Genomic DNA, 24,724 nt, shown 5'->3' with positions numbered 1-24,724 from the left:
TAACTCCCAGAAAAAGGAAAAGTTCATTAATAATTAAAAATAAATATCTCTTATACCAAGGCGTATAAGGTGTTTTTTTCTTAAGTTTGTATAAAAACAATTTTAGCCTTCTATTATCACAGAATAGATTTTTCAAGCCTTAAGATTATTTGAGCCTTTTACAGAAATTTTAAGACAAATTTAAAATTGAGACGTATATAGACAGAAGAATAAGGATGATTTGCATCATGATACAGTAATGTTAATCTTGTATTGCACTATATGACAATTTATTCTCATACCGGTACACTGGTTTATTCACACCACTAGTACAAGATTTTCCACCTTTATAAGGTATATTAATGAAAAGCATATCATGTCATTCAGTATGTGCCACTAATATTCAAATGAAAATGGAAAATGTACAGGGTGTTCTACTGCACTGACACCAGTGACGCGAGCCCTGTAGGCTACAAACTTCCGAGACTGACAACATGTTGAGAGAAGTGAGGCAATCTGGGATGATCGAGGAATTCAACAGTCCATGATCATCCCCTGTAGTGCTAGTAAAGAAGAAGAACGGCGAAATATGTTTCTGCATAGATTATCGGAAGTTAAATGACGTCACCAAGAACCTGCAACGGCTCACGCATGATGACTGCCGGGTCTATCTAGAAGACATCATCATGGTACGAAGCACATTCCAGGAGCACCTGAGAAACTTCCGGAAAGTGTTCCAGAGACTACAAGATGCTCGCCTAAAACTGAACCCGGGGACATGCCAACTATTCTAGTAGCAAGTATGCTACGTAGGCCACATTTTGTCACCAGAGGGAGTAGCCACAGACCTTGAAAAACTAGAAGCAGTTACCCACTGGCCCGTGATGGAGAAATGCTTTGAAGTATACGGTATTTTACACCTAGGACATAAAAGAAGACCCTTCTCGTAAAATTACAACTTTGTACTCCAAACGGTTTTCGAGGGATGAATAATCTAGTTTACAGAGCTAACCTCATTTGCCACTTTAACGGTGGAACATTTAAATGAAAATTAAAATCCACAGCCCGTTTCCAGTCATCTGACCGGGTCAGGAATGGAATGAATGAAGAGCCCATCCAGCAGCGAGGAAAGGAAACGTGCCAGCTGCCGAGGCCTGTCGCACTCCTCTGGGGCAATGAGAAATGACTGACAGATAAAATGAAATGTTAATGGAGCGTGTTGCTGGAATGAAAGATGACAGGGAAAACCGAAGTATCTGGAGAAAAACCTGTCCCGCCTCTGCTTTGTCCAACACAAATCTCACGTGGGGTGACCGGGATTTGAACCATGGTATTCGGCGGTGAGAGGCCGGTGTGCTGCCGCTTGAACCACAGAGACTAAGGTAGAACGTTTTAAAATATATTTCCTATTTCACACCTAGGATTTAAAATATATACCGCTATTTGGAATTTTGTCTTCATACGTCAAACAACTTCAGAGGAAGGAATTAATACAGTTTTTTTCGGATCTTGGCCCTCATTTTTACTCTCTGAGGAGTTAAATTTGTTTCAAACCTTCAGTTATTTAACACCTAGGATATCATTTGACATTTTAACTTTGTAATTCAAATGGTTTCATATAAACGTATATTTTTTCGTCATTCCTCATCCCCGAGTCAAAACCCCTTAGGGCCAGCCTGAATGGCTCAGATGGTCGATCCAATACGGACCAAAAATTCTTGACATGAAATCAGATGGTTGAGGAGCTAGCCTTCTGACCCCAACTTGACAGGGTCGACCTGGCTCAGTCCGGTGATATATGAAGGTGCACAAATATGTCAGCTTTGTGTCGGTAGATTTACTGGCACATAAAAGAACTCATGCGGGACTAAACTCCGGCACCTCGGCGCCTCCGAAAACCGTAAAATGTAGTTAGTGGTATGTAAAGCAAATAACATGTCCGAGATATATATACTGTTCTTAGAAATTCACTCCATTTATCACTCATGTTCACCCCCAATCATCGGATTATCCAAAAACACACAAATACGTGTTTCTTTAATTTCAAAGGAGATACCAAATTTCCATTTTAATGTCTGCAACGTCTTCAGTTTTTGAGATATAAGCCCCCTCATAAAAGGTGTTCAACCCCCTTTCCCCCCCTTTTCACCCCCCTTAATGGGATTTTCCGAAAACAAAAAAATACGTGTTTCTTTATTTTTAAAGGAGATTCCAAATACCAATTTTTACATCTGTAATCTTTGAAGTTTTTGAAATATAAATATGCTCATTTTGTAAATTCACCCCCTTTTTCACCCCTTTAGTGACGAACTATCCAAAAATCCTCCCTTATTAGTGAGCACCTATATGTTAATATGAATGTATCACCAAAATTTCTTTTTTTTCCGTCCAGTAGTTTTGGCTCGGCAATGATGAATCAGTCAGTCAGTCAGGACAAGTTATTTTATATACACTGACAGAGCAAATGCAACACCAAGAAGGAGTGCTCAGAACTTTATGCCAATTGCAGGGTAGACTGACGTCACTGAGGTATTCTCATGATGTGAAATGCGCCGCTGTGCTGCGCACGTAGCGAACGATAAATGGGACACGGCGTTGGCGAATGGCCCACTTCGTACCGTGATTTCTCAGCCGACAGTCATTGTAGAACGTGTTGTCGTGTGCCACAGGACACGTGTATAGCTAAGAATGCCAGGCCGCCGTCAACGGAGGCATTTCCAGCAGACAGACGACTTTACGAGGGGTATGGTGATCGGGCTGAGAAGGGCAGGTTGGTCGCTTCGTCAAATCGCAGCCGATACCCATAGGGATGTGTCCACGGTGCAGCGCCTGTGGCGAAGATGGTTGGCGCAGGGACATGTGGCACGTGCGAGGGGTCCAGGCGCAGCCCGAGTGACGTCAGCACGCGAGGATCGGCGCATCCGCCGCCAAGCGGTGGCAGCCCCGCACCCCACGTCAACCGCCATTCTTCAGCATGTGCAAGACACCCTGGCTGTTCCAATATCGACCAGAACAATTTCCCGTCGATTGGTTGAAGGAGGCCTGCACTCCCGGCGTCCGCTCAGAAGACTACCATTGATTCCACAGCATAGACGTGCACGCCTGGCATGGTGCCGGGCTAGAGCGACTTGGATGAGGATGAGGGAATGGCGGAACGTCGTGTTCTCCGATGAGTCACGCTTCTGTTCTGTCAGTGATAGTCACCGCAGACGAGTGTGGCGTCGGCGTGGAGAAAGGTCAAATCCGGCAGTAACTGTGGAGCGCCCTACCGCTAGACAACGCGGCATCATGGTTTGGGGCGCTACTGCGTATGATTACACGTCACCTCTAGTGCGTGTTCAAGGCACGTTAAATGCCCACCGCTACGTGCAGCATGTGCTGCGGCCGGTGGCACTCCCGTACCTTCAGGGGCTGCCCAATGCTCTGTTTCAGCAGGATAATGCCCGCCCACACACTGCTCGCATCTCCCAACAGGCTCTACGAGGTGTACAGATGCTTCCGTGGCCAGCGTACTCTCCGGATCTCTCACCAATCGAACACGTGTGGGATCTCATTGGACGCCGTTTGCAAACTCTGCCCCAGCCTCGTACGGACGACCAACTGTGGCAAATGGTTGACAGAGAATGGAGAACCATCCCTCAGGACACCATCCACACTCTTATTGACTCTGTACCTCGACGTGTTTCTGCGTGCATCGCCGCTCGCGGTGGTCCTACATCCTACTGAGTCGATGCCGTGCGCATTGTGTAACCTGCATATCGGTTTGAAATAAACATCAATTATTCGTCCGTGCCGTCTCTGTTTTTTCCCCAACTTTCATCCCTTTTGAACCACTCCTTCTTGGTGTTGCATTTGCTCTGTCAGTCAGTGTATATAGATGTATGCTCATTAAAAAAATTTACCCCCTTTAACACTTCCCCGTAAGCGGATTTTCAGAAAACAAATTATGTGTGTTCCTTTACTTTTACAAGAGATTCCAAATACCAATTTTCATGTCTTTAAACTGTTCAGTTTTCAAAATATACATACTGTACACTCATTTTAAAATTTCAACCCTCCCCCCCTTTTCACTCCCTTAACGATAAAATATCCAATAATAATCCCTTAGCGAGTACTTACATTGTAATATGAACGTATCCTCAAAATTTCATTTCTTTATGTCCAGTAGTTTTGGCTCGGCGATGATGAATCTGTCAGTCAGCCAGGACAAGTTATTTTATATATATATATATATAATCATGGCAAATATTTTACTAAGCTGGTAGTTAATATGCTCTTCTGTGAAAAGTGCTTAACTGAGTGGGGCTTAATTATTGGTGTATAAGTTATGTTGCATTGTGAGCAATTGTTTGGAACTGTGTGGAATATCAACGGATTCCTTAATTAATGGGCCCGTAGTTCCTCAATACTGTTTGATGTTGTATAGAATAGTGCAGCATTGTGGTGATTTATGATGATGGTGAAATGCAAGTGATTATTAGAATTTGCACCGAGTGTTATATGTTGATCAAAGTCCATTTTTTTCATCATAGAGTTGATATATTCAAGTTCATCGAATATTATGTGACTGGTTAATATGACATCCAGCCAATTTTCTGCATTCACCACATTCATATTTAAGGTCAGGAATATGATTTTATGTATACAAATTTATTTTATCTTGTTTTAAATCTCAACTTTTATATTTTTTTATTTAATAAATTCTCACAGCTTTAGTCCATAATTTGTATATCCAGTACAGCCCTGAGTTATGGCACAAACAGGTTCAGTATGTATGTATGTATTTATTGTGCCCGCCAAAGTAATGCATAATTGTCATTGCAAGCGTATGCTACATTTATTCATATCAGGCGAGATGATAAATGGTATGTATTCTTATTGCAATGGCCTTGACCACATTAGTCAGTCAGGTGGATTATTCTCCCACCCGAGACACAAGTTATTTTTCTTCTTCTTGTCAGGTCTCTGTTAGGGCAAGCAGAATGCCACATGACATGAAGGGGAGAGTTCTGCGGTTAGCAAGCTTGAGCGAGTGCCAGTCTAGAAATATCTACCACACGGGATATGAACCAACAAAATGGCAGACAATGATCTGAAACATCAATCAGATATTTCTTGTCCGTCATACTTCCTTGGATACAATTACATATAGACCTAAGTGAACAATGATTAACCTCGTTCTACCCCATTAATGTCCGTGATAGAGCCAAGATAAGGATTCTTTGCGTAGCTACACAAATACTTAACGACTGATCAGAGCGTATTTTAAAATTTTATGTTAGTTTCAGGAGCCTCCATGGCTCAGGGGGCAGCTTGCCGGCCTTTCACTGCTGGGTTCCGTGGTTCAAATACGGGTCACTCCATGCAAGATTTGTGCTGGAAAAAGCAGAGGCAGGACAGGCTTATATCCGCGTACTCCGATTCGCCCTGTCATCTTTCATTCCAGCAACACAATACAATATTATTTCATCTCATCTGTCATTAATTAATTATTGCCCCAGAGGAGTGCAACAGGCTTCGGCAGCCAGCACAATTCCTATCCTTGCCACTGGATGGGGGCTTCATTCATTCCATTCCCGACCCGGTCAAATGGCTGGAAAAAGGATATGGATTTTCATTTTCAAGTTAGTTTCAGCTTGTGACGATAATACCTAAGTAATAACTTTCAGCAATCATCGATAAGATGTACAAATTTGTGTCACACTTTTCTAATACCTTTTAAAGTTACGCATTTCATTTTATTAGAGTTTTACACTCTTAAAGAGTATTTGTTCTATATCAGTTATGATACTCTTACTGTGAGCTGTTTTGTCTGTATGGACTATGCGTGCATCCTGTTGGTGGGTTTAGTACTAAACATAATAGCGAAGGAAGCTCATAATCTCTCCATTGTTGCTAATAAAAGATGACTCGCCACTGTTCACTTTGTATCTGTACTATGTAGGAGCAAGATGTTTTTGCTCTTAGCTTAAAGAATACTTTGCCTTCTAGGCAACAGGAAAATGTGTAAAAAGAAGCCTTATTGCTGAAGATGTCTAAAAGCCTGTAGAGGTGTTCATTTATTTTGAAAGTGACATCTTTGGCTGTTCTGATGTTTTTATCCGGAGACTGTTTTATAATGTTGAGTAAAAATAGAAGAAAGAAAGATCATTATCAATCAGAATGGGTATCATGATGGATGTTTTCACCAATTCTCCTTTATATCTACACTTCTATTATAGTACTACTGTAAAGTCCCCTGTGAAGGGTATATCTTTCTAATTTTAATTTTTAGAGGTTCAAGGTTCAGTAAGTAATAGAGAAGTTGTCTTAATTATGTTTTTGGTAAGTGCCTTTATTTAAACTATTGTATTCGGTCGTGAGAAATATTTCAATATGGTGCTGACTAACACTGTTATGTTTTGGATCCTTTTTCTTTCCCTATGTTGTCCAAGTTGACGTCGTCCTGTTTAATTGATGCTCTTAAACACCTCATTACCCCTGTTTAAATATATTTCCTTGGTAAGTTTTGCCACTTATTCATTTATCTTTTGGTGTTAAATAATTTTTATCTTTCTTGAGGGAGAATTGAGAAGTGAGAATTGATGGTAGAATGAGTTCTTGGTTCAGGGTACTTACAGGAGTTAGACAAGGCTGTAATCTTTCACCTTTGCTGTTCGTAGTTTACATGGATCATCTGCTGAAAGGTATAAAATGGCAGGGAGGGATTCAGTTAGGTGGAAATGTAGTAAGCAGTTTGGCCTATGCTGACGACTTGGTCTTAATGGCAGACTGTGCAGAAAGCCTGCAGTCTCTAATATCTTGGAACTTGAAAATAGGTGCAATGAGTATGGTATGAAAATTAGCCTCTCGAAGACTAAACTGATGTCAGTAGGTAAGAAATTCAACAGAATTGAATGTCAGATTGGTGATACAAAGATAGAACAGGTTGATAATTTCAAGTATTTAGGTTGTGTGTTCTCCCAGGATGGTAATATAGTAAGTGAGATTGAATCAAGGTGTAGTAAAGCTAATGCAGTGAGCTCGCAGTTGTGATCAACAGTATTCTGTAAGAAGGAAGTCAGCTCCCAGACGAAACTATCTTTACATCGGTCTGTTTTCAGACCAACTTTGCTTTATGGGAGCGAAAGCTGGGTGGACTCAGGATATCTTATTCGTAAGTTAGAAGTAACAGATATGAAAGTAGCAAGAATGATTGTTGGTACAAACAGGTGGGAACAATGGCAGGAGGGTACTCGGAATGAGATAAAGGCTAATTTAGGAATGAACTCGATGGATGAAGCTGTACGCATAAACCGGCTTCGGTGGTGGGGTCATGTGAGGCGAATGGAGGAGGATAGGTTACCTAGGAGAATAATGGACTCTGTTATGGAGGGTAAGAGAAGTAGAGGGAGACCAAGACGACGATGGTTAGTCTCGGTTTCTAACGATTTAAAGATAAGAGGTATAGAATTAAATGAGGCCACAACACTAGTTGCAAATCGAGGATTGTGGCGACGTTTAGTAAATTCTCAGAGGCTTGCAGACTGAACGCTGAAAGGCATAACAGTCTATAATGATAATGTATGTATGTATGTATGTATGTATGTATGTATGTATGTATGTATGTATGCATGTATGTATGTTTCTTGAGGGAGTTTTTATTTCTTTGGGGTGTGTTCTTGAGTATTAATTTTTCTGCTTTTAATTGGACCTTGCTTTAAAATTCTCCTCTTTCTTGTTTGGTCATTTAGTTGTTCTCCTATTCCTTATTCAACTTTCCTCTAAATGCTTTAGTTTAATATTTTCTTACATGTAAGAAAGACAAATTCCCTCAACATTTTATTTCTTCATAACCAATTCTCCTTACTTTCCTTTTTTAGAAAAGACTTACCCTCACAGGCCTGAAATTTCATTAAATGAATCAGGTACTGCAAAACTAATTGAATTTTCACTATCAAAAATATTAAAATTTATTACTATTATTATTTTCTGGTTGTAAGCTTTCAAAACTTCAGGAACTTAATGTATGAGAAGGATTTTTAATGCTTAGGATTTAGCATTTTGAACTGAGTATCTTTTAAACCCAAGCTTATGTCGGACTTGTACATTTTCTTCTATTTATTATTTATTTGTTTGGGGCGTGGCTCGATATTGTTGTTTAGCTGTTCTGATGTTTTTATCTGATGACTGATTTTTAATGTTGAGTAAAAAAGGAAGGCAAGATCATTATGAATCGGAATGGAAATCATGATGGATGATGGTTATGTCCTATGAATTGATTTTATTTCAGCTGACATTTGTTTGAAAGTGTTTTCAAATGATTTATGCAGTACTGTGTTGTGATGTATAGCTAAAATACCCTTTGCCTTAAATATTCTCATACTTTTTTAATCCGTGGAGATTGTTTTAATAAGACTTGGAAAGTTTTGGATTTATCTACTAATGAAAAATCATTTTGAAATTTTTCATAATTGTCATCTTTCTTGAAACTTGGGCCATGTGTCTTTATTAATGTCAAGATATTCTTCATTTTTAATTATCTTTCCTAATTTAATTGAAGTTCTGTGTTCAAAATAGTGACATTCTATTTAAATCATTCTTACTAAATTTAATATACTAAAACTCTATGCAGGGGATTATTAATATTTTATCAAAGATTTAATTTAACTAAGATATGGATAATTTTAAACTACCTTTGAGATTTAACTTATTAAATCTCCTTCAAGATTATATCAAAATTTCTATCCTTACTGATTGTAAACTATTTTACTATCAAAATGATTCATGTTTTTAACTTATCTGAAATATTTAATGCAACTTACTGCTATTTCCTTACTGGTAACTTACCCCCCCCCCCCCCCCCTCCTCACGCCCCAATTAAAAAAAAATTGAAAATCAAGGGGTAATTTACTGTATGTCAATTGAGATTTTTCTCCATTAAATAGTGGTAACTTTAAATTGTGTATTTATTTAGTATTCACATTAGTCACAGGGCTTCAGGTTAATTTTCATTGGGTTTTGAAAAGCGCACGGTTAAATTATTTCATTGGAAGTTGTGTTCGGGATTAAAGGCAAGCGACTTCTGTCCCTGATTATTATTTTGGTGTTTCCTGTATGATTTACGATACATTATTTCTCCTGTATGTCTCCTCTTCTTTGTTGTTCTGATATCCTCCCTCTTGTTTAAACTTGTAATTTTTCTGACTGTCTTGAGTGCATTACTTTGACCTCTGTACTACCGTTAATTTTCCTAGGTGGGATTTCAATTCATTCTTTGACTTTTGGTATTCTACACTTTTCCTCGATATTGTTAATTTATTTAGAGGGTAGGTTCAAGCTCGCCAAGAAGTTCATCACTTAAGACCAAGAACTGTACAAGTTTCTTCAGTGCCTGTGGATGTTTACCATGTGTTATTCTAGAGGATCTGCTCCGGAGATGAAGAGGATTTCAACAAGGGACATTTTCACTATGATGACCAGCTAAATGATAGCGTGGCCATGGTTCTAGAGGTAAAGCATTCGGAGGACTAGGCTACTACTCCAAGAGACTGAGATTATTGACTTTACTTATCAATCTTTAATAGAATATAATACGATCTTCTTCTCAGTCATGATGTTTTCTGTCAGTAATATTTTGTAGTTTCTTTCCGTCTTCAATTTTCATCTACGTGATGGTAGAATTGTATAAAAATGTGCTGTAGATTGTACTTGATTGTGTGAATCGTAATCTTCTTTCCAGTTATATTTCAAACAACATTGATGCTTAAAAATCAAGTCACTAACAATCAATTTAAAGAATTTTTATGTGACTGATTTTTATTGAATTATGCGTACAATATAACTTGCCATCTCATTTTACTCCTACATGGAGGCATTATTTCCACTCATCAGTTTTCATTTCTGATCTTGGATATGGTTGAGTTATAGGATAATAATCGTTAACTGTATGATCAAGTTACCAGGATGAATAGAGCAATTAAATGGCGTTGAGTGTTAATTAGATTGACATTTTTGATGATAATGTTGAAAGATGCCAAGTTGTGCTCAATTTATAGTCAGATTGCTGGTGAAACGGTAGGCTTGCAGGCCCATATTTATGAATATTCAAAGCACATGCTTCGATTGTGTGCCTGCAACTTATGAATTTATAGAGTACATGCCGAGTTGAGGAAGGCAACAAATGATTAGACATAATAAAATTTAATTTCACAACACTGCTTAAGTGATGGTGCTACTAAGTGATTTTTATATTATTCAATCATGGACTTGACATTCAGATGATTTATTTAAGGCATGTTAGTGAAGTGAAGGTCATCGACATGATTAATCACTGACTGTAATATCTTAATAATCACTGATAAAAGAAAATAAGGCTTAGGAATGTATAATGTTGTAAATAACGTGTACCTTTTGTGTTTGTAGGCATAGATGTGTATGAGCTATTATGTGATTGCTTGATAAGACTATTTTACCATGTGAATTTATGTCTTTGTGGGTTGTGATTTTTCCCATATTGTCACGGAGGAGGATCATTTCAGCATCGGAAGTAAATTTTATTTTTGGGTTGTGGTAAAAAACACTTTTGGTAAAGATAAATCAGAATAGATTTAATGATAAATTAATAACAGGATAATTTTTTAAAAGAGTCTCGGAATTAAGGTAAACCAACAAGATAAGGTAAAACAACATGAAACAAGAGAGAATGAAATAATGCGAGTTATAACAACAGATGACGTGATAATTTTGTAAATAAGATTTTCTAAATTAGGTATTATTCAGATTAGTCAGGCATAGACTTAAAGTAATTAAGACATACGTGCAAGTTGAATAAATGAAGTGAAGCATAACTAAGTTAGAAATTACTTCATTGTAAACAAAATTAAATCAATTATTTTTGAAGGTAATTAATATTGAATTAGGCAGATGTGACTGTAAATTTAACTATTGATTGTGGAGATCAAGCTTAATTAATTTCTTGGTTAATTAATGAATTAGTGTCGAGATAATTTTTGTACATTTGCATGATACTCATTGGAGGTTTAATTATTTTTATTTCTGGTTTAATTTAAATGTGGAGGGTAAGCTTGTAAATCGTGTGCATCCATGTGAGGAGAGGACAATTAACCACAAGATTATTTGTTTTGTAATGAATTATATTGTACAGGAGCCTCCACGGCTCAGACGGCAGCACATCGGCCTCTCACTGCTGGATACCGTGGTTCAAATCCCGGTCACTCCATGTGAGATTTGTGCTGGACAAAGCAGAGGCAGGACAGGTTTTTCTCCGGGTACTCCGGTCTTTCCTGCCATCTTTCATTCCAGCAACACTCGCCACTATCATTTCATAGCATCTATCAAGTCATTAATAAATCACTCTGGGAGTGGCGACCCCATCGTACTAATAGCCTACATATGATTCATTCATTAAATTCCTGACCTGGCCAATAACTGCAAAACAGGTTGTGGGTTTTCATTTTTCATTCTATTGTATAGAAACTGTGATGGGTGAAAAATTAATGGACTTTTACAATACCAGTGGTACAACAAGAAATAATTTTATTGTACATTATTTGACTTTTTATTTTCTTTACCACATTTTCAATAAATGTCAAGCCATATTTTGTACTTCTGTGTACATCATTTATATTATATTGCCTTAAACATTAACCTTCTTGTGGCATCAAAAAATCAATTGATTCTCTTGAAATTTTGTTAATTCTGTCCAACAACTTTAAATTCTCAATTTTAAAGTTAGACACGTCTGGTTTTTAAGAAAATGATTGTTATTTTATGAACTATCAAAATATAAAATAAACAAAAAAATACATTTTCCAACTTAAGGTATCATTTCCTGGTGACTGTCACTATTTAAGACTAGAAAATAATCATAGCATAAGGAAAAAACCAAGAAAACACCAAACAGGAAATAGGTTAACAAATATAATTCATTAGGCTAGGCACTAAAATGGAATAAAGGAAAGTATAGTATGCAAAATTTCAAAATTCAATTTGTAAAATTGTTTCCAAATATTATTAACCCTTATAGGACCAGCTGATAATATATCGTCAGTGACAATCCTTGCAAGAAAGACCAACTGACGATGTATCGTCAATGGCCACACTGGCTAAATGGATCAGCTGGCGATATTTCGTCAATGGAATAAAAGGATATCTGTAGGCCAAATATTTTAACGCATGAATATTATGATGCTATATTAAGTGTCTTGAAGATCTTTTGGGACTGTTAGATTAAAGTTTCATTGAGTATGAGAGTCAAAGCACGAAATAAACACCAACAAGTACAGTGCCTCCTTGCGCTTGCCAGCCCGCGCTAACCTTATTGCCAAGCTGTGCAGTCTGCTGTTGCCGTTTCAACATAAACCACGTGTGGCAGCAAGTAACATAGTGCACTCTTCTCAATTTTATCGTTTGTTTGTTTGCTTCATTATTTATGCTATCTCCTTTCCAGAAATCTGATAAATCTAACAAGTCATCGTCAGAGTTCTCGTCAAGTCCTGCCTACCATTCGCAACTTGTCCTACGTTTACGAGAAATAATCATTATTTACAAAGGCGATGGCTGTATCACTCGAAACGGAAAACAACACTCAAAATAATTACCCACTTGGAAAGGAGATACCATAAATAAGCAAACAGACAATAAAACTGAGAAGAATATACTAGGTTACTTGCTGCCTAACGTCATAAGATTATTATTAATCTTTAACCCTTATAGGACCACCTGAAGAACTGTGTGAACCAAATGCCAAGAAGGATGCCATGGTATGTGCATTGCAAAACATATTTGTAAATAAGTTTTTGTAAGCGTGGAAAACATCTGGAAACATTTTAAAACAATATTGGGTCAGTTTCAGTGTGTTATATGGTAGGTGTGTATTGGTGTTATTCAGAGGTTCTGGATTTGTATCAAGAAAGTGTAGGCAAACAATGTGTGCTTACTCCTGTGCTGTTTCTTTTGGACTTCAGATCAAGTTGACAGTAACAATATTTTGTTAATTAATTTCAATCCGAACTCCAATAAAATTTGTGATAATACGGGAAATGAAGTATGGAACATAAATAATACATCTGCCATGGATAAATTTTGCTTAGTTTAGAAGCTATATATATTTCATTTCAACATTTAAATAATATTTTTAGTGTATATATAAAATATTGTTTATTTTAAATTTTAATTTTGTTCAAACTGCCTCTTTTTAAATCTCACAAGAAAAAGGGTTGTTTTCTCAAGGTTTTGAAAAAAGAATTGTGAACAAAACTTTATTACTAAGTTACAGGTTTCTGAAAGGAGATGTGAAAAATATGCCTCGAACACCCTGGTCATTTTCGCCATTCCACATGCTAAACAGCTGGTCTTCTTAGGCGTGCCCTCCTTGAATATACCCGGTCCTAAAATGGTTAATAATGACATGGAAGTAATTTTAGAGAGAATTTCTGTAAATTTCATTCCCCCATCCTTTCATTTCAAGTTTCATGGAAAAAGAAGCAAGGTGAATAACAAGAGTTCCTAAGAAAATAACAAAATTACTTAACAAAGGTCACATTATTATTTCATCACACTTTAAATGAATCAAAGTTGAAAATGGAGATATACTTCATGGTAAGAAGTATCAACTTCTCACCACATTAATTTGATGGATATTAGGTATAACTATTATTGGCAATGGCAGAATATATTCGATTATGACTAATCTCCCCTCTCCTGTATGGGCATAATATATTGTCCTGTCCATTTACATTCCTGCTTCCAACTCACTTCTAAGAGAGTGAGTGGAAGAGGGCATATTTTTATTATTTGCAACATGGCTTCATTAAGACTTACCTCCTGTGCCATATCTCGTACTCACGGCCAGGTACTGCAGCTTTCTCTTCATTCAGCCAAAGAGTATGTAGTTCTGTAAAGCCACCATCAGCAATATTGAACATAAATTTCCTCTTTGGTTTATCCATAAGGTCTTCTATTAACTTGACATCTTCCACAGGACACTTTTCCTCTTTCTTCTCTTCCTTCACACCTTCCTTTTTATCCTGCACGAAGTAATGCAACACTTTCACACAGTTTGAATGACAACATCGCACCCAGATTATTAAAGTAAAAAGCATTTTATGTTTTATTTACCACCAATGTCATGAGTACAAAGAGAGAAATTGTTACCAAAGGTCTGATCTAGAAGAAATAATACCTAAGCTTAGGACTGAATCTTGAGTAAAAATGACATTTTAGACAAACATTTTCTGAGTTTTAACTAAAAAAAATTACATCTATACTGTATACACATGAATAATCCCCACAGCCTTATTTTAGGACAGGAAAGTTTGAAAAAGTGTTGGTGTAAATTTATTAAATATCTATATTGAAGACTGTGAATACTACAGTACAATGAACTATAAAATTATGAAGCAACTGTCATGTCGTATCCTTGGCTAAATGGTCAGCACAGAGGCCTTTCAGAGGGTCACTGGTTCAATTCCGGGCTGGGTTGAGGATTTAATCGCGCATGGTTAATTCTTCTGGCTTGGGAACAATACACCACACAATCAACTATTGCTGAAACTTGCAATAGTGAATACAGCCCTCCATATAGGGTTAGCGTCAGAAAGGGCATTCAGCCATAAAACAGGGCCAAATCCATGTGTGTGACACAGTTTGCAGTTGTGATCCCGCAATGGTGAAGAAAAATAAGAACAACAACAACAACAACAACAACAACAACAACAACAAAGAGAATAATTGCTCATTTTGTAAGCTTCATTAGTAGCCTTTACTCCAAAGGCATTAAAAAATATACTGGTATCGGGTCTGCAGTACCAATATGTGACAGAACATGTGAATTTTTCTGGTGCAAGCCGACAACAAATATGTGGAAATTCCTATTTTTTTCCTTCATAATTGGCTGGAAGATGTTTTACAATGTTAGTTTTCTTACAAAAATTGAAGTTATTTAATTCAAAAACATGAATGAGATATCCACAATTAGCCTTATACTCCACAATTTAACTTCCAACCAACACATTTCACTCATGGGTGTACATCCTAATTGTCTCTTTTGAGTCGCATATTACTCACTGTGGGTAGGAGTAGTAGAAAAACATCCACGGTATCCGCTGTCTGTCGTAAGAGGCGACTACAAGGGGTCCCAATGGATCTAAACTTGGACGCGTGGATTGACAACCACTGTGCGCTTAGTCGAGTCCTGGCATTACTTTTAGTTACTTGTGCCAGGCTCTTCACTATCATCTATCCTATCTGACGTACCTTGGTATTAGGTATTGAGGCCTAGGGAGTCTCATTTTCATGCCCTTCATGGCCCCACTTTCTTTGGCCGATACCTTCATTTTACAAGGTGTCGGATCTCTTTAATTTTTTTTCTCTGATTAGTGAGATATAGAGGATGGTTGCCTGGTTGTACTTCCTCTTAAAACAATAATCACCACCACCACTGTTAGTCACTTATTTGCATATCCTATATTTGATTTCTGGAAACTCTCTTTTCCACCATGAAATACTCAGTTTGCCTGTTTAAGATAAACTTTATTTATCCATCAATCATGTACCATACCGCAACTTTGATCCTCATCGTACTTTCTTGCCGCAACATGATTACCAATTTGCTCTGCCTCTTCAGTTATGTGGAGCTTTTCTTTTACCATGAATGACCTATAACGAGAACCCACACCAGCCATCCTAAACATGAACACTTAAAATGATGCCGTATATACATGGCACACTTCTCGATTCATACAGGACAAGAGTTGCCAACAGAACGGGTGAAAAAATACCAACTTTCAGATTTATGTCTATCAGGAACAAAGTACCTAGCTTGGCATAAATAATACCCACACCCAGATTTTGAAAATAATAACTGTGGGGATTATTCATAAATACACTAAAACTCTTTCATACTTCAAAATTTTGTGTGAAAGTGCGACCACAAAATTTCAGAAAATAATGTTTTCAGAACTATTTGCCTAGAGTATTTACAAGCATAATGGTAATAATGTAACAGCCATCACACCAAGAAAGTAATTAAAGTTTTCCCTCAGCCTGTAGTAATTCTGTGGAACTCTCAATTCACTTCTGCCAAGTGGAACTCTCAATTCACTTCTGCCAAGTGCTTTGAAGAGTACCTGGAAGACATTGTACAGTATAGAAGGAGTTAGAGGGGGAGAAACTGAGCAATATCTTCAGTCTACAGAACTTGACATCCAGGTGACATTTCAAGAAGACTACTAAACAGCCAAAACGAACTTGCTTAGGCTATTGCAAGATTTATCCCTTTCACTTGGTCACAAATTAGTGAGTGAATTAGACTACTTTGAACACAATTGGAGGGTCCAATAAAACCAGTAAGTCCATTTTTTGACAAATGGAGATAATGCATGTATCTGGACCAAAATTTCCCGCTCTTTTCAAATCTCCAATCAGTTTCAACAATACATAATCCTAAGTCTATGTAACTTGCATAAGTATAATTCGTACTTTCTAGTAATTTAATTTAAGAAATCACCAAGTCCACTCAATGCAGCAAAATAAATCCCCAAGTCCACTCAAGGCAACGAAAGAAACCCGTAAGTCCACTAAATCCATTGAAATAAATCCAACATTTCCCTCTTCCCATCCTAGATATTGTTGTCAACAAATACACTCTGCCAACTTCATTTATTGCTCAACAATCAAGTCAGAGGAATAATATTGCTTAGTAGTGTGTTTGTAACACTCACATGTGTAGTGAGGAAGATGTCGAAGTACGTGTTAGGTGCAGATGAAATAGGTATGTACAAGAAACTCATAGTTTTGCTTTATTCCACTTCATTCATATGGTTTTACTGGAATTTTAGACTATAAAAGTATCTGTATACAAACATATTTCACCTTTCGGTTTAATGTTCAGAGAGAATATTAATGGACCTTGAGGACACCTTCAAAGAACACGACAATGAATCTGTGCGAAAGTCTACAGAGCAAGCCGAGATATCCACTGTTATTCAGTTACACGAAGACAATGGGAATATGGAAGAGAGTGGCTTGAGAAAAGAGGGTATCTTGTACACTGAAACAGGAAACAGCCAGGCATCAGTCGTGTTAGAAGAGATGGTAACTGGTATATTTTCTGCAGAAAGAGCGGTCAGTAAAGAAAATTCACTTAGCAATATATTATTTACCTCCCCAAGTTCATTTGCTATAATTCAAAATTAAAGGGTTATCTTTTGTGGTATTTACACTTAAACATTCTTGTGTCTTTTGTTGCAGAGCATGAGAGTCCTGTTCATCAACAAAGCAAGAAATCTGTGACAGCCAATATTGATTATAGATCATCAGGTACTGCAGATGGTATGAAGAGGAGCGCCGTTACAGAAGGAGAATATAACGACAGTGTTAATATTCAAAGTGTTAAGAACGTGACAGTGGGCAAGAAAAGAAAGCTTGATGTAAAAAAACTGGAAACAAAATAGGAAAATAGCCAGTAACACAAACGGTGAAAAAAGGGTGATGGGGAACATTCCTCCATGCCGGTGCAAGTGTGCCAGTAAATTATCAGTTCTTGATAGGAAAAAGTTGTACGACAGATTTAACAGTCTGCAATCACACATGGAGCAGAACATATATTTACAAGGCTGTCTGCAGTTAATTCAACCGAAAAGACATCGTCCAAGGGTATCTGATATTCCTTCCCGTCCTAGGCGAGTTTTCAGATATTCTGTAACTGTAGACAACAATCAAACAATTTCATTGTGCCTCTCTGCATTTACTGCTCTTTTTGGTATTAAGCGGGATCGTCTGGTAGCAAAAGTACAGAAACCAGATAACAGTGTAATAGACATGAGAGGAAAGCACCAACATCATCGGAGAACAAGTGAGGAGACACTAGAGAAAGTTAGAAATTTTATTGACAATCTGCCCTGTAGAGAATCGCACTACACGCGATCAGACAATAGGCTGAGGAAGTTCTTGGACCCAGAAATGAACACTTAAAAGCTTTATAAAGCTTACAATCAAGAACATAAAAACAATGTCATCTCATACGAAATCTTTCGGCGGGTTTTTACGACCGAGTTTAATATCGTAATCTATAATCTTCATTTCCGTATTGACAATTGCACAATAAAAAATAGGAGAGGATTTCCACCAATCAATACTTATTTATTGTATATATTAAACCACAGGACCGGTTTCGACCTCATATTCAAGGTCATCTTCAGCTGAACCATACATACATACATATTTATATAATGAAGCTTTGATTAAGATTGTGGTGTTGAAGGAATGCCATATGATGTACATCATATATACAATAAATAAGTATTGATTGGTGGAAATCCTCTCCTATTTTTTATTGAGTTTAATATATCGTTTGGTCTGCCTAGAAAAGATATGTGTAATATCTGCACAAGATACAAAATAGACATTGATGCAGATAAATCATCCAAAAATGATGGAACTGATGGAACTGAAGAAAATATGGTGAAGTGCTTGGAGCAGCACCAGAGAAATGCAGAAACTTTTTTTCAGCAACTCAGTGCTGCGAAAAATGATGACTCTCTAATTACTCTTGCCATTTGCTTCGATTTCCAGAAGAATTTGCCCTTACCTGTCACAAATGTGCAAGATGAATATTATCGCCGTCAGTTGTGGATTCACATATTTGGAATTCATAATATAAAGACAAACAAAGCCGGTATGTACATGTATGCAGAACATTTTGCTGCAAAGGGCCCTGATGAAGTAATAACCTGTCTTGAGGATTATATTAATGTTAACAAGTCAGCAGAAATGAATCTTGTTCTTTTTTGTGATAATGCATTCTCACAAAACAAGAATAGGTATCTCATTTGTTATTTAGATCAGCTATGTGTTAAGAGGATTTTTGATAAAATAACAATAGTGTACCCTGTACCAGGACACAGTATGATGCCTATTGATTCAGATTTTGGAGCAATCGAGCGATATAAGAAGAAGAAGTCTGAAACAGTTTATGGTCCTGAAATGTATGTGAAAATGGTAAAGGAGTGTAAGAAGAAGAAACCCTTTGATGTTGTGTTTGTGCAAAAATCCCTCACAGGTAGTTCTGAAGATCCTAGGAAAGAGTCATTCCTGTCCTACACTATCAGGAAATGTACAGGGGCATATTAAAGCCCAGTTTGCCAGGTATATCGAAATGTCGTCGGGTCGTTTTCCAAGCAGGGGGAAAGATGCAATTATCTGAAGAGACCAACGGAACAGGCTTTAAGGAGGTGTCACTGTATAGATATGGTGTATCTAAGAATAGCCTGCTGAATTCGAGACCCAAGCAGAAGTACAGAACGTACTTGCCATTGAAGGAGGGAAAGGTGAAGGACTTCACATGCTCCAGTATGTGCCAGTAAGTGACAGATTGTTTTATAGCGGTGTGTTTCAAACTACTGACTTCAGTCTTGATAGTTCTGATGAAATGGGTGATGTGGATGAGTACGAGTGACATTTGAAGAAAAAAATGAACAGGAAAACATTATACAAACCAAAAAAATCACTACGTCCATGAGTGTATTTTGCATTTTAAAAACTATATTTCACTACTAATAAGAGCTTTTAGTTATTTTAAATAATAGTTGATATGTATATTTCCTAACAGAAAATTGGATTACAGAAGTGAAAAATATAGATTTTGTGTAAGTTTGAAACTTTGTATTTCATTTCCTGGAAAGTTGAAAAAACAGACTTAGGGATTTTATTTATTGGACCCTCCAATTACAACCTCATGGTTCCTAAGAAAATTAAAATAGTGTTGAATCAGTCACCTTATGCAACACAAGCAGTTGTAAACCCACACTTTGTTGAATTACTTTCAAAGGGGAAAATGAAGCAGACTTTTCACTGCCTACTTTTTACCTGCTTCAGAAGTTAAAGAAAAGAACTGAATACACTCTTCTTCAACTAAACTTACTAATTCGCTTTGATAAATCAGTTAACCAAGTATTGAAGAAATCATACTCGTAAGGCATATTAAGTTCGAGGATTTTTAGAGGAGAGATACTGCATGACGGAAACTAGGAAAAGCCTGCACCACATGGGATTGGCCAAAAGGGGGACAATTTTGTCAGTGCAGGCCCAGGTAAGAATTACCCAGTCCTCTTTACTAATGTTCTGAAGACATTAAGGATTCCTGTTTCTTAATAAAGAAAGTGAACAAGAATTTTCAATGCATTCACATATTTTTAATATGAGAAATCCTCAAAATAGAAAATTGTAAAAGTGATTCTTTCAATCTTGGGAGACTTATAATTGAGACTTATAATTATGTATCTAAACTATTCAAAACAAGATGTCTAGCTGATTATTGTACTACTACCCTGTCATGCTTTTCATAATAATGATTTCATGTCCCACTAACTACTTCTTACGTTTTTGGAGACGCCAAGGTGCCAGAATTTTGTCCAGCAGAAGTTCTTTTACGTGACCGTAATTGTACTAACACGAGGCTGACGTATTTGAGCACCTTCACACGTACAAATACCACCAGACTGAACAAGGATCAAACCTGCCAAGCTAGGCTCAGAAGACCATCATTCTACCTTCTGAGCTACTTAGACCGACAGTTGTGCTTTTATATCCTGCACCTCTATAAATTGTGAAACAGGCACTGATAAGTTCAACTTCTCTGAAATTTCCATACAATTTGATTACATAACACAGGTTACATTCGTATTTTCAGATTTTTAATTAAAATTAAGCAATTTTGTTTACTGCAAATACATGGCCATATCCATTGTACTCATTTTTGTACTTCCATATATTCCTTTTACTGCTTTTCTGGTATCATCCAACAAACTTCAGAATGTAAAGGTTATATTACACTTCCTAATCCTAGGTCTTTCCTATCTTATCATCGGCAAAAATCCTGTCTGAACTGGTGTGATGTTAACCACTACTAAAAAAATATATATATATATATATATATATATATATATATTCCCATGTATATATTTATATTTCAACACAACTGTAGTATTTAAACGATAAGGAAAGATCAAATGAAAAGGGAACAGGGGCTTCAGACTGAAATCAACAAGGTTTATTTCAAAAGTAATCTTCGAAGTTACACAAGCACTTCTCCCACTGTTCACCAACTGAGATTGGAACCAGTTGAGAACATCATCCACCACTTCATTGAGAAGCACTGACCCTTCAATGCCTTTTTCAATGAACCAAATATATGGAAGTTCATGGTGATAGATCAGGACTATAATGTCAGTGGTCCACTTCTTCGGACAATGAAATCATGGACAATGTTCGCAACTGGTTCCAATCTCAGCGTAAGAAGTTCTATGAGCAGGGTAATCACTGCTTGGAAATATAGTGGGAGAAGGTTTCTGTAACTTTGTAGATTACTTTTGAAATAAACCTTGTTGATTTCATTCTGTGCCTCTGTTCAGTTTTCATTTGACTCAGCCACAGAGTACAGTAACCGTCACAATCATGTTGTTCCTGTTCTTCCAGTCATTTTCCACATTTTGTCTTGTAATGGAAATGGATTCCACATTTGATCTATTTCTATTTCTCAAACCTATGTAATCTTCTTCTAGTAAGATTCTTCTCCTTGATATTTTTCTATTACTTTTTCTATTATTTTGAGAACAGGGGTTATAATTGAAATTCTTCTGTAATTATTACATACCATCTTCCTTTCTTGAAAATAAGTAATGTAATTCCCTTTTGCCAATTTTCAGACATCTTTCTCTTTCTATACATTAAAAAAAAAAAAAATATATCTGTTTTTATGCCTACTGCAATCCCAAAGGTTCAGTTGCATTATAATTTCTATGGCAACACAGCCACAGACGTTCAAGTTAGTCATAGTGTAGTGTGTGTGTATAGGGTAAGTGATAAGATGTTTGCACACATTAGAAGCTGTCCTTCATAAAAGAGATGATTATAAGCTTTCAGGTCGAACTTCAGAATGTAAAGATTATATTACACTTCCTAATGTTTCTGAAACAGCACAGTTGTGAACTATTCACATGCTGGTGTGCTGAAAGTGTGACGAGGGTGGATGAATGGCAACCGACAAGGAAATGCAAAGCACCACGTATCACTGAAATGAGAGGTGAATGTTTGCAACAAGTGTGCATGATGGCAGAGCAGGTCACCATCAAAATGAACAAGGGAGATACCAGACATATCTGAAACTACTACTTAGCGAACCCTGCTACACATGGGGCTCCGAAGCAAACGAATGGTCACTGCAGCTATGCTAACGAAGGTGCATTAGTGGAAAAATCTTCAATTTGAACAGCAGTATTCAAATTGCACCTCAACTGATTGGCGAAGGGTTGCCTGATGAGCATTATATTCTGCTTATAGAATGGATGGATGTTGGCACGTCAGGTGAAAAACAGCTGAAAACAAATACCCTGCATCCATTGACAGAAGAACACAAGCTGGCACAATAGTGTTATGTTCCAACGTTATTTACGATGGTTCATCCATGTGGAAGACACTCAACTGAATTGGTCTTGAATCCATTCTTGCAAATCGTGTCGTACATATATACGTTCCAACTCTCTTCCCTGGGGCATATAGAATCGTTCAACAAGATGAGGAGAAACGTCACACACCTACAAATGTCTTAAGAGTACAACCCAAGATTTCCAAGTACTTCCCTGGCCCCCTAAATGCCCAGATTTGAACCCAATCTCAGACCTATGGGGCCAATGTGATCACACCATGAATCCTCTGCCAGGCACCCTCCAGCAAATGTGTGATGTATTGCAGGCAGCATTAATCCAGATACTGTGACAACCTACCAGATCCTTACTGAGTCACTCCCAGCCCTTCTAGCTGTTGTTCGTGCTGCACATGGTGATTACTATGTACATTAACTGGTGATCATTATAATATGCCTTCCCTATGTAGTTTGTATAATTATTCAAGTTATGGATATTTACGACTCAAGAAAGGAAAGGTTTCAAACAGATCATGGTCTAACACTATCCAAACTGATAACCATAATTTAGAGAATAACTTCCTGCAGAATTAAAATAGAATGAGAAACCTTACCTCTTTCTTCAGCTCCTCTTCTTCCTTAACAAGTACCACATCTTCCTCCTCCTTTTTCACATCTTCCTTCTTAATGTCAACTTTGAGATTTTCATCTGAATCCACCTTCTCTTTCCCTAGGTCTTGCTTATCATGGACTCGATCTTCCAGAGGCAGCTCTTCAGATACTTTTTTCTCATCGATTTCCATAGGCTCTGGTTTATCCTCAAAACCAAGTTTATCCTCGTATTCCTTAGTGCTGGAAACCACACCTTTATCATTGTCCTTCTCCTCAGTTTTTGCATCTGAAAGTAAATCTTTTGCCATTTCATTACTGCTACTCTCCTTTGCTTCCTCTCTTGCAGTTTCTTTCTCTTTACTGCCATCATCTTTGGACATTTCTTCACCCTGGAATATGCCATACACATCAATGTTATCATATACAAAAGTAATCAAATACAAACTTAAAATTTAATACTTCCACTAATAGCAAGATATTTATTTATGACACAAACATATTTGATTGCATTATATTAATTAATTAATTAATTAATTTTATTTGTGTCTTTTACAGAAGATACGTTGAAGCTTGCGGCCTTTTATAAATAAATAAATAAATAAATAAATGACGAATGATTTATCCTATATAAAAGTGTAATGGTTAAAGGGAATAATAATATAGTTTTATTCCTCCTTAAAACAAGAATTACCAAATCATAGAAAGGTAAATAAAATTATGCCATAAATAGGGTCAAGATTGCAGACATAAAAATGAGGAAATTTACTGTAAAAATTACAACTAAGATATAAGCAATAAAAAGTATATTTAAAAAATGTTTTATTTGTAACTTAATTTGATTACTCTATTCCAGTTCAAATTTCATCTTTAACCAAGCCAAGGTAGTTCATGAATAAATTAACAGGAAATCATCATTTGGCACAAACACATTCATGTCCAGAAATAGATGATGGTACACCACTTGAAAAGCCCAGCAAAACATGTAGACACATTGATTTCACTCATACATACACACCGACATTTTCAAAGTCGTGGAATAGCAGTACGTAACTTAGTGTTGAGCGACCCCAGAGATGCCAACATACAAAGTGTTTCTCCGTAGTGGCCATGCCTGCTGCACATAAGGAAAAGTTATGTTCAACCAAGAAATGTGAGAAATAATATTCACCTCGTGTAACACTATTATTGTCAATTTTTGTAGTGTCCTGCATTGCCCTTCGATGCATCCACACACTTCATGTTTTTTAAGATTTCACATGGCGTAGACAGATATCACAGATATCACACCTGTCATATACGTGATTCACAAAATATGTGCTACAGTAAAATTTCTTTGGTACTAGGCATGAAAATCTGTCCATGTACTACTTTCTGGAATACAGATTCATTGCAGACCATTTTTGTCCACAGTCACTTTGATCTTCATTGTTTTTACATTTACACATTTTGCTTCCCTTCACTGGAATAAATGTTTGCACAATACAACAAATTTGAAACAAAAGCAGGCAATTCGTTACTAAATCAGAAGTAACTGAACAGAAAATCAGCACACATGCTGGGAATATGCATTCATCAAAGAACATTGAAGTTTGTAGACAGATGTCCCTATCTAGTCATTTTTTCACGAACTGTTTTCTAACAGTGAGTCTCCTGTTTACAAAATATGTTTTAATTTTCATGGACGGAATTAAGAATTTATAGAAGTGTTTC

At 36.9% G+C, this 24,724-nt stretch overlaps 1 protein-coding gene across 5 annotated transcripts in view; it reads right to left on the bottom strand.

Moving 5' to 3' along the window:
- The window catches only part of Mi-2 (chromodomain-helicase-DNA-binding protein Mi-2 homolog), a 743,946-nt gene that overhangs the window by 111,885 nt on the left and 607,337 nt on the right, over positions 1-24,724 (bottom strand). For all 5 annotated transcript variants that reach the window (XM_067141602.2, XM_067141598.2, XM_067141599.2 and 2 more), the window contains exons 32-33: positions 23,017-23,403; positions 13,804-14,009 (exon numbers count right to left, since the gene is read on the bottom strand). In XM_067141602.2, the coding sequence (XP_066997703.2) occupies positions 13,804-14,009; positions 23,017-23,403 (593 nt within the window). The remainder of the gene's footprint in view (positions 1-13,803; positions 14,010-23,016; positions 23,404-24,724) is intronic.

This window comes from Anabrus simplex, chromosome 2, assembly GCF_040414725.1.
Source record: "Anabrus simplex isolate iqAnaSimp1 chromosome 2, ASM4041472v1, whole genome shotgun sequence".
NCBI lineage: Eukaryota > Metazoa > Arthropoda > Insecta > Orthoptera > Tettigoniidae > Anabrus > Anabrus simplex.
The sequence above is the reverse complement of the archived record's forward strand: the minus strand, read 5'-3'. Positions and strand labels throughout refer to the sequence as shown.